Source organism: Microplitis demolitor, chromosome 4 (assembly GCF_026212275.2).
Source record: "Microplitis demolitor isolate Queensland-Clemson2020A chromosome 4, iyMicDemo2.1a, whole genome shotgun sequence".
Taxonomy (NCBI): Eukaryota; Metazoa; Arthropoda; class Insecta; order Hymenoptera; family Braconidae; genus Microplitis; species Microplitis demolitor.
Genome location: NC_068548.1, coordinates 14337336 through 14348380, shown reverse-complemented (window position 1 = coordinate 14348380; position 11045 = coordinate 14337336). Strand labels below are relative to the sequence as shown.

The window sequence follows — 11045 nt, the reverse complement described above, 5'->3', positions numbered from 1 at the left end:
TATTAAAACTTTTCTCAACTATTTGTGCACTATTTCTTCCCGCTCTATGATTGTAATGACCTTTGATAAATAATACTAAAAACATTCAATCTTTCCTAGTATACTTGTTGCTTTAGTGTAGTAAATAATCTAGTTTTTTTTTATTTCGAAAATTGTTGACTTTATTTATCATTCCCCTCTTCATTTATAATTCAAGATAACTTAATTGAAAAGTGATTTGTTAATTACATTCGGTGGAAAACAGTAACCAGTGTTAACACGTAATTAAGAAACTTTTTTAGATATTTATCAAAAAAATGTGATTAAGATTATAAAGGCAATTGTGTCAACAACCTTCATTTCGTTACAAAAGTTTTTTAACATATATATACGGAGAAAAATATATAGAAAACTTTACTTAACGATATGAATTGAAACTACTAAATTCATATTGTAAACTTTAAACGCTATAGTACTGTTGTGTAATTTTAATTTTTTTATTTAGTAATTTTTACTATTTGACTATGCCAATAAATATAAACTGCATTTCCATATGAAAATAACATATATGGTCAAAATATATGTAAAAATATATGATAAATTTCAGAAAATATATGTGGCCAATTTGACTATATTTTCTGATATATTTTTTTTTATATTAAAAAACATAATATTCATCATATACGAGTCCGTATATGTTTAGCATATATAAAATACATATGTCAATCATATACAAAAATATATTTTCATCATATATGAAAATATATACTCTTATCATATACAAAAACTATATTTTTTTTCATACATAAAAATATATATTTCTATCATATACGAAATATGTACTTTGATCATATATAAAAACATATATTTATATTGTGTATGGAAAAAAAAAAGTTTCTTATTCGTATGACCAACTCCAATTAAATTAGATCTAAATTTTAATATACTCTTAAAATTGCAGATAAAATTTTCGAAATTAATTAATTGAATGCGAATATATAATATACCCATATACATATACATACACCGAATAAAATATATGCTAAAATATATCAAAGAAAATATATGGTGCAATATATAATATAAATTATATGCTATCATATATTTCATTTCATATAAATTTTTATATTTTTTGAATATAAAAGTAAATATATCAATACAATATATTATAAGGTAAATGTAAATGTATATATGGCTTAATATAAAAAACATATGTTACATGAATGGAATACATATATTTACTACTGTATATAACTTTATATTAAATCGGTCAAAATCTCTATATGATTTTTTACAATATACAGTATAATATATCACATATTTTTTTATTGCAAACATATATGATTTTATATATTTTAACCATATATTCTTTTTTCATACGGGACACTTTTTAAGTGTTCAATAGAAGACTGATTGAAAACTTTCGCTTACCCCAATGAAATGAGTTAATTTGACACAAAATAATTCACAAAAAAAAATTTAAGCACCGTTGTTAAAAACACATCATATTTGTTACTATACCAATGAAACATTGCTGAGTTAATAATGTATTTTTTTTTAAAATCCCATTTCTCGTAATTTTTTATTCTATTTCTAAAGTCTGAATTCTAATTTTATGATTCACTTTTATTTTAAAATTTATAAAATGATATAGACTTGTATAATAAATGAAACTAATAAAAATAGTGATAAAGTTATGCAAAGCGATGTTACATTATACAGAATAAAATAAAAAAACACTTATCCAATGAACGGTATTTATAATTGTTATGGGATAAACCCTCTTAGTACTAACAGTATGAAGCTGTCCTGAATATGAAGCAATTGGTGTCAATCGATTAGGTCGACTACGCCATTCGTTCAAATACCAATAATAAATTAAAAGATCCCGGAGATATGAACACACTTGGTTGTTCAATTTACCAAATACATTAAGTGACAAGGTCATTAGGTCGTAAATCAATCTAGTATATAAAGCGATCGTACAAGGATATAAAGTATATAAAGGATCGTAAAAGGAAACGTAATGCTAGGGTAACTATTACAGAAAATTAAACTAATTTGGGCTTGGCTGTTTTTGTATTTAACCATTATTCAAAACTTTATAAAAATGTACTTAATTTAATCACTGTAGTTTTATAAATATGTTATTAAAATTAATTAAACTCCATAAAATAATGATCGTTGATTTGTTTGAATATATGTATAGTGTATACATATGAGAATACAGACTACTTGACATTCAAATGAATTAACAGCAATTCCAGTTGACATTGACAGCATTCATGTGGATACTAATGTATTCGAACAATTCCTAAGCATTTATTCATTTTGGACCGCATACAAGGGTTGCCTAAATAATTTTATTGCTTGCATTTAAGTGGTTGATTGATAATGTTCTGAAGAATCACGCTCAAGGGCACTAGACCATACTTTGTAACGATGATTTAAACCAGGCAATGTATGCAATGATGTCTTACTGCCTAAAACACCATGGGTTTTATTGGCGGCATTATAAAATACCAATCCAACTCTCGAATGTAGTAGCGCCATAGCACACATCGCACAAGGCTCTTGATCGAGAAACACCCAATACTTCGTACACAGATATTTAAAATCCTCTTGCGCGTCGTCGCTTTTAGATTTAGATTTAACGTCGGCGGGATAATCAAATTTAGGAATATTGATAGCACTCAAAGTCGACGGATAACAAAGTGGAAGGCTAGATTCTGGTTTTCTTTTTTTGTTATCAGTGCTTTTTAAAAGGTTGTCACTTGGTACTAAATTCCAAGCTCCTTTGCCTCTCATCGCGGCTATTAGATCTATAGCTAGCATGGATCCATGCCACATAGGATGTTCATTTAATCTAGCTACCGCAATCGCGAGTATTTTACTAGTCCCACAATCGTTGGGATTCAAAATTACAACACCACCGCTGCAAATGTCATTATTAATATCTTCTTTTTTAATTGCTTCGATACAAACTTTCATACAAGCTTGAATAATATCTTGCTGATTAGGTGTGAAAAAAGTCCCGTTAATAATAGACTCTAATTCGGTATCAGGATGAAAACTAACTGGCCAGCTTTTAGCGGCCTTTTTTGCCTGTGCTGAGCTCTTTGGTGCTGTCCTAGATACTGGAATAATTGCAAAGCTATCTTCGAATAAATCTAAATTGAATTTTTTGTCAGTTAAAAATTGTTTTAATTCATCTTCAGTTTCGAACGAGGGTTCAAGATTTATTAATTGGGATTTTTCTTTTTTAAATGCTAATAATAATCTATTGTTAGAGCATCGCTTCAAATGTCCAAAACCAGGCAAAACAGTTGAGATTTTTTTAATAGCAACGGCAATATCCTTTTTATTTATTAAAATTCCAACATAAGCATCGTGAAGTGGAATATCTTCTGTAAATTCAATTGGAACGATCGGCTTCAGTTTCATTCTACACTTTTTTGAAGTCGTGTTATTTTGATCCGCTAATCGCGCTTTTTTTGTTGGTTCATTTGATGTCATCCCTCTGTTGTTATCACTCCTCAGTAGTATCCTGAAAATATGCTGCATTCATTTGTCTCATTTTTTATTTAAGCATCAGAAAAAAAATACTATAAGGCTTGGCGGATTCGAATTACGGTAAATTAAAAATTTAAAAAATCGGAAATTTGTGTGATCTTGAAAATGTTCCATTACGGGTATAGTAAAAGATAATGTTATTAAAAGCTCATTAAGTACACTGATAGAAATTTTATATTGACTCAAGAAATATTTTTTTGAGCCAAAAATTTCTGAAGAAAAGCAATTGTCTTGCTTCAAGAAATTCTTGTCTTGATTTAGATTTTATTGGCTCTAAAGATTTTGTATCTTGGATGGATAACTCTCGTGTCCTGACCCGAAACTATATTATCTTCAATCGATACTATTGAATTCTTCAAGCAAGACCACTTGTCTTCAACTAAAAATGTCCTATTATTATTTTAAGAACTTTAAATTTTTGGTTCAAGTAATAATTCTTTGATGGAAGATGTTTTTAAAGTAATGAAAAAAAAAAATTTTTTTTTAAAATAAATTTCTACTTTAACATATTTGAAGTAAACGAATGTAGTCTTTAAAAATCACTTTCAAATTTTTTATTTTAAAAATAAAAAAAAAAACGTTTTTTTTCAAGCTGAGTAAATTGATATCTTGATTTAAAAATCGCGCCATTTTCGAAACAAGTCGGTAGTGTCTTAAACCTACATTTTGTGTATCTTAATGCAAGAGCAAGAAATTCTTAAGCGAAATATGTCAGAATTTTGTTTGAAAACAAAAAAGGCTTGATCAAAGAATAAAATTCTCAAACGATGAATTTTTTTTCTCTATCCGAGAATTTCAAATTTTTGGTCCAAAGTCTTATTTCTTGAATTAAAAATTTTGAAACAAGAACCACATTTTGAAGAAAAAATTTTTCTTGAATCAAGATAGTTTTTCTATCAGTGTATAAACTAAAATAATGAAGAATTTGATAATAAAGACTTATAATACATTTAATTTGTTGATCATGTAATTCAACCAACGACAAAGAGTATCTCATACGGATAAACTTTGAGGCATGTTGTTAAGTTGGGCCACGGCCAAATCATTTGTCAGATTTAGCCGCAATCGTTGAGCGGCAATCTTGAGAATGCGCTTCAACAACTTAATACTAATATATATGATTCTATGAAAGTTGAAAAAAAAATCGGTCTGTCGGTTGACCCTGCGGGCTAGCCCCAAAACTTCCCGCCTATTTCGAGCTCCTTGAGCTCAGAAAATTGTTGTAGATACATTTTCTCTTCGAGCTCGAAAATACTTTTGTATGCCTTTGTTTTCGAAAGAAAACGTTTTTTACGATTTTTTCTCAAACGATATCTCTTGAACGAATAAACCGATTAAGACGTTCAAAGCGACAATCGACATGTTTTATTGAGTTCTATAACTGATCAGATTTTTGAATTGATTCATCAAGTCGTTTTTGAAATACTTTCAAAATACTAAAAAAAAAAATTTGGAATTAATCGGGTCAGTCATTTCGAAAATATTTGGAAAAAACCATTATCCACCATTTCTTTCTCCCGCGATATCTCTCGAACAAATTAACCGATTGAGATGTCTAAGGCGGCAATCGGCGCGTTTTATTGAATTCTAGAGCTGATTAAAATTTGAAATCGATCGCGTCAGTCGTTTCAAAAATATTAAAAAAAAAAACATTTTTCACCATTTCTTTCTCCCGCGATAACTCTCGAACGAATTATCCGATTTCGATGTTTGAGGTGGCAATCGACGCGTTTTATTGAGTACTAGAGCTGATTAGATTTTGAAGTCGATCGTATGAGTCGTTTCTGAGAAATCAATAAAAAACTAAAAAAAAATTTTTTTTTTTTTCGTAATTCGCAAATATTTTCGAGTCTATTCGATCAAATGATCTGAAATTTTCAGAAAAGTTGATGGCCAACAAGCTCTTCCGATTGCCACCTCAACCATCCAAATCGATTCATTAGTTAAAAAGTTACAAAGAGTTTACATACACACACACACACACACACACACACACACACACACACACACACACACACACACACACACACATACACGCACTCGGACATCATTCTGAAAATAGTCAGAATAGCTTCCTAGGACCTCTAAACGTCGACATCTGATGAAAACTCGATTTTCATAAATCTGGGTGAAAACAATAACTTCCCGAAATTTTTGAAAATCATCGATTTTCTTAGCGGGAAGTTAAAAAATGAACTACAATAAAAATAATAATAATGATACTTATAAGTAATGTTATGAATAAAAATATAATAGATGTGGATAAGATTATTATATTATTGAAATAAATTTTCGTATCTATTATGTATTTAAACGTGGCTTGGAATAAAGTGGAGGATTCCTAGCAATAATCTAATAATTCTTAACACATGAAATTGACTTGGTTAATTTTCCTCTTAATATTGTACTATACATTAATCACACATTACACACGTGATTCAAACAGTCAGCGTCTCAGTAACAGTAACGATCGAGACAACTTGAGATAAACGTTAATTCGTATAGGCAGTTATGACACTGTTCTGATCAAACAAGTTTCATTATCATGATAGTATTTATGTTATGCAACTAAATTTAATGTAAACTACATCCAAGTTATCAATCACTAGTTAACGCTTACAACCAGAATAATTTTTTTTATTCTTTAAAATAATTAACTCTGAAATTATATTTATGAATAATAATCATAATTATAAACAATGTGTCATGTATTATTTAGCATTAATAAATTCACATGTTGATAAAGTATCAACACATTAATACCGCATGGTTACACATGCTTACTTATTTTGTTTATATTATTTGATCTTTTATTTTTATATATTCTTTAATAACATTAATAATGATACTGAAGTGATCCGGCATTTAATCATTTTTGAATTTTTTTCAAAACAAGTGACTTTTTTTTAAACTGCCCGCTAAGAAAATTGTAAAGTTTGAGTTAGTTTGTAAAAGTTGTATTTCAACTTAGAGCAAATATCTCTTAAACGGTTGGGTTTATCAAAAAAATCTAGGAGGCTTTTCTTGTAGAGCGGTAAATTTTCTACAAATTATGTATTTGTCATTACTGTACACTTATTATTAAGCGAGTAATAAAATTATGCTCATTGTACTAAAATGGAAATGTACTCTCTTAAATTTGAAACAATGAAAATAGTGACTATTCACTGTTTACTAGTGAAAAGTATATCACTAATTCAAATAGTATACTTTTCACTGGAGATAAGTGACTATTCACTGCCAAATAGTGATTGTCATGTAGTTTTCACTAATTCGTTTTTAGAGATATATCATTATACTTAGGCAGGATCAAACGACATTAGAATAAACTTTTTTTTTTTAATTTTTGGATCACAAATAAATGATTTTTATCATGGATAAGTAAAAAAATTTAATTTGGTAAATAATGGACACCCTAGTATGTATGTATGTATGTGAATATTTTCCATCTTGATTATTTTTATCAATCTCTGTCCAAAAACATTGGATTTATTGTGTATAATCGTGAGCGAAACATTAAATAGCGATTCTTATTGATTATTTTCAATTTACCGAATTCTCGATTAACACGAAATCTAACTTTTTTCATTTTAGAAAAGCTCGAAAATACAAAAGCGTTTGAAGCTATGGTCGAGCTCGAAAATAGCGGGAGATTTCGATGGCTCGCAGGGTCTACCGGTTTCCAGATTTTTTTTTTTTTTTAATGCAAAGGTGCATGACATTCAGTAATTAGAATATTCTGTAGGCAGCATTCTACAATATGAATTTAAGAGTTAATGAAAATGCATTAAATAAAATTTATAATGTAATAATGTGATGAAGGTAACTTTGTATACATTTTAAAAATAATGTCACTGCGCCTTTTTCAAATTATTTTATTTAAATTTGTCAAATATCCAAAACTGGCCCTAGTGGCCGAAAATGGTATCTTTACTCTATCAAAGAATTTTTTAAATATTTTTGTGCATATTCGTAAACTTTTATTTTACCCTGTTTAAAAATATTGATTGAAAAGAATTAAAAATGATGAAATTCGAATTGTTTTCAATAATTTCAATTCTTTTGTTTTTATACATATATATACAGCAGGAGGGCCCAAAAAAACCGGCTATTTTTTTTTCGAGTCTCTTATGAAAATTTGTTGGTTTACGATGTTTTAAGAAGCTTAGCCAAAAATCAGCTCAAAAAAAAATTTTCAAGAGGTCGCTCATGAATTTTGAAAATGTCAGGAATGATCGAAATTTGAATTTTTATATCAAATTTTTTTCTTTTTCGCAGCAGCAATAGTTTATATTTGTGAAATCATGACTACGCTGGAAATTTAAGCCCAAAATTTAAATATTTAAACCTCGCTCAAGAATTTTGAATGTTTCCGAGTGCTGTCTTTTTAACGTTTTCGAGCGACCCTTGAATATTAATAATAAAGCTTCTCGATATTTTCACCATCAATTTGCATCACAATGAATGGAAATATAACAGAGAAATAGAAGTAATAAGTTATCTACATACTTTTTTATTTTTTAATTCAATTTTTAGGTTTTTTTTGCTTATTCAAAACTTAGCAAATTTTATTGTTTAAGACTGTCCTGTATATTTTTGGTTATGCAAAAGTTATATTTTACTAAAATGACAATGATTGAGCTATAAAAAAACATAAAAACTAATTCAAAGTATTAGTCACATATTATCAGTTAAAATTCAAAATTCTTGAGCGCCATTTAAATATTCAAATTTAGGGCTGAAATTTTGAGCATAGACATGATTTTACAAATATAAACTATTGCTGCCACTGAAAGAAAAAATTTAGAAGTAAAATCCGAATTTCAATTATTTTGGATATTTTCAAAATTCGTGAGCGACCTCTTGAAAATTTTTTATCGTCGATTTTTGGAGAGGCTTCTTAAAACATCGTAAACCAACAAATTTTCATAAGAGACTCGAAAAAAATAGTCGGTTTTTTTAGGCCACCCCAATATTCAGTTTACATGAAGTGACCGCTTCTGAATTCTTTTCAATCAGTATTTTTAACCAGGGTACTTACAATGTAAATTATTCATAAAAATTAAAAAATTGTCTGATGTCTGCTACTTTCATTATCATTTAATAATAATAATAATAATAATAATAATAATAATAATAATAATAATAACAATAATAATAATAGTAATAATAATAGCTTATTTATTTAGCGCTTTGCGACTTTAATTTAAATCTACACATACAATTCGTAAAAACATTAATTATTATAACAATAATAAATTACTACAGTCAGTTTTAATTTGAACTCGAGTGATTAAATATTTACTCAACTCTCGTCTAAAATGAGGAACAGTATTCCTGTCCTTTATTATCTCTAATTATCATAACATAACAAATATGTAATCACCTCAAATGATCTCATATTTTTCCACGTGTTTAAAAATTTCAATTACTCGTCATTGACCATAAGTCCTCACTAATCTTAATTATTTCGAATAACTAAACTAATAGATAAAATTCGACTCTCTCTATATCATAAATTTGAAAAATTTTTAAATTATTATGACTACCAAAATAATCAAGTAAATTTGTACGCTGATAAAAAAAGTTGATAAAAGATTTATTAGTTTTCAGATGTTAAAGCGTCGACGTCAGATGGCACTTTGTTCGTCATATGCACATTGTAATCGTAATAATAATCATAAGTAATAACCTATTCTATCATTTGTAACAGATATCAACCCGTAAAAAAAAATTATTTCGGTCACTAGTTTTATCATTATTATATAAATTATAAATATTTGTTTAAAATATATAAAGTACCTGATCAAGTTGCGGCTAATTGAAAATTCCAGGATTTAAACTTTCAAAATTTATGATTTAAATGTATGACACTCTGACGATACGTAGTCTACACCACACTGATAAACACTAAAAAATGTTAATAACCCTCCAGTAATTACGAGATATATATTTTTTTGAAAGTATAGTCTGGTATGAAGAAGACGTCAATAGGTAAGAAAGTGAATTTATTTTTAAATTTATGTTGATAAATGTTAAGAAATAGTTGTAAGAGATAGAATGTGTAATGTGTACTTAGAGCTTTTGTAACTGAAGTCTTATCGTATCGTGAGACAACGGTGGAAGTAGTTGCTAAGGTAAAGAGGTTCAAGTGGGGGCTGAAAGAGAAAGATGTTCTTACGTTAGTTGATACATTTGTTTGTATATTTAAATACGTGTCAATCAAACATATATGCATGTAAGTTGATTTGTATAATTATTTTAATGAAGAAATTGCATATGTTTGCTAACACACATGAAAAATAAGACAGGAGAAGGGAATGTCTCGGTAGCAATTCAAGTTACTTTTAGTTATCAACACTTGGTAAAAACTCTATGGGTTTTGATGATAACTAAGTTGGCAGCAGGCTGATGACAACTTTCTGCAGCAGTTCCTTACCAAGTTGGCCGCCAAAAAGAGGCATTTCTATAAGTTGACTGCAAGTGGCTGCTAACTTTCTGAGAAAGTAACAATTTGTAGTCAACAGTCACCTGAAAGTTGTCATCAATTTGATTGCAACTAATTGACACCAACTTTCCGACCAGTCTTGCTATCGGGGAAGACAGCATCAATTCTTATCTACGGTCGTATAGATAGTTCTGGACATTCTTTCTCCATAAAACTAGTTTCTCTGCAACCAAACTCTGGTAATCATACTGACGGCATGCTATCAACAATCTACTGCTACAACTTGTCGTCAAGTTGAACCTAAAAATTAGCCTTTCTATAAATTGATGGAAAGTTGTCATCAATTTTTCCAGAGAGTTGATGTTGACATGTTGTCAACGATCAATAGTTACATAAGCTGAAGTTGTCATCAACTTGATTGCAACTTCTCGATGCCAACTTTCTGACCAGAAACTTTCGCTATCAGAGAATATGAATATTATAACTCACTAAGAAACAGTTTCAGTCAATATGCTGTTGAGAGTAACATTTGACTATCCAATTATTGACTACAAGTTGTCTTCAATTTTTGGTTGTAGATTTCCGTTAGCTTGTGATGAAAATGGCTTGAATAATCAAGCAACCATTATTATGAGTAAGTTAAGGCCAATCTACTACCACAATTTGATGTCAAGTTGACTTCAATAAGTTGACGCTTTGTTTGCATCTTTTTAGTGTACTACAGAGTAATAGAAAGGTGTTTTCGATTGTAATCGTATTCATCTAATAATATTTTTCACAGTTGTAATAATAATTTCAATTTATGTTAAGAGTCAATAATAATTCAATCAAAACATAATTAATGTAGTAACAGATGGAATAAAAAATATTGCAAATAAAGATGATAACTTCAACTGAAGTTTGCATAAGTTTCAAAATAATCGGCATAAAGCAAGGCAGTGTTGTACAAATAGTCTAATTGATCCTAAAACAAAAAACATTTGTATTTTTATTGAAAAATTAAATTTATAAATAAAATAACCCTGACGTACACAATTTACGGCGG

At 28.6% G+C, this 11045-nt stretch overlaps 2 protein-coding genes across 2 annotated transcripts in view; both read right to left on the bottom strand.

Annotated features, from left to right (window-relative positions):
• Positions 1-11045, bottom strand: part of LOC103576361 (receptor-type tyrosine-protein phosphatase delta) — a 30753-nt gene that overhangs the window by 2715 nt on the left and 16993 nt on the right. Inside the window, exon 30 of the mRNA XM_014444730.2 lies at positions 9355-10964. Within this exon, the coding sequence (XP_014300216.1) occupies positions 10890-10964 (75 nt within the window). The 3' untranslated portion in view covers positions 9355-10889. The remainder of the gene's footprint in view (positions 1-9354; positions 10965-11045) is intronic.
• LOC103576543 (probable inactive tRNA-specific adenosine deaminase-like protein 3) lies at positions 2356-3495 on the bottom strand. Its single transcript, XM_053737921.1, has one exon. The coding sequence runs from the start codon at positions 3493-3495 to the stop codon at positions 2356-2358; it is 1140 nt and encodes a 379-aa protein (XP_053593896.1).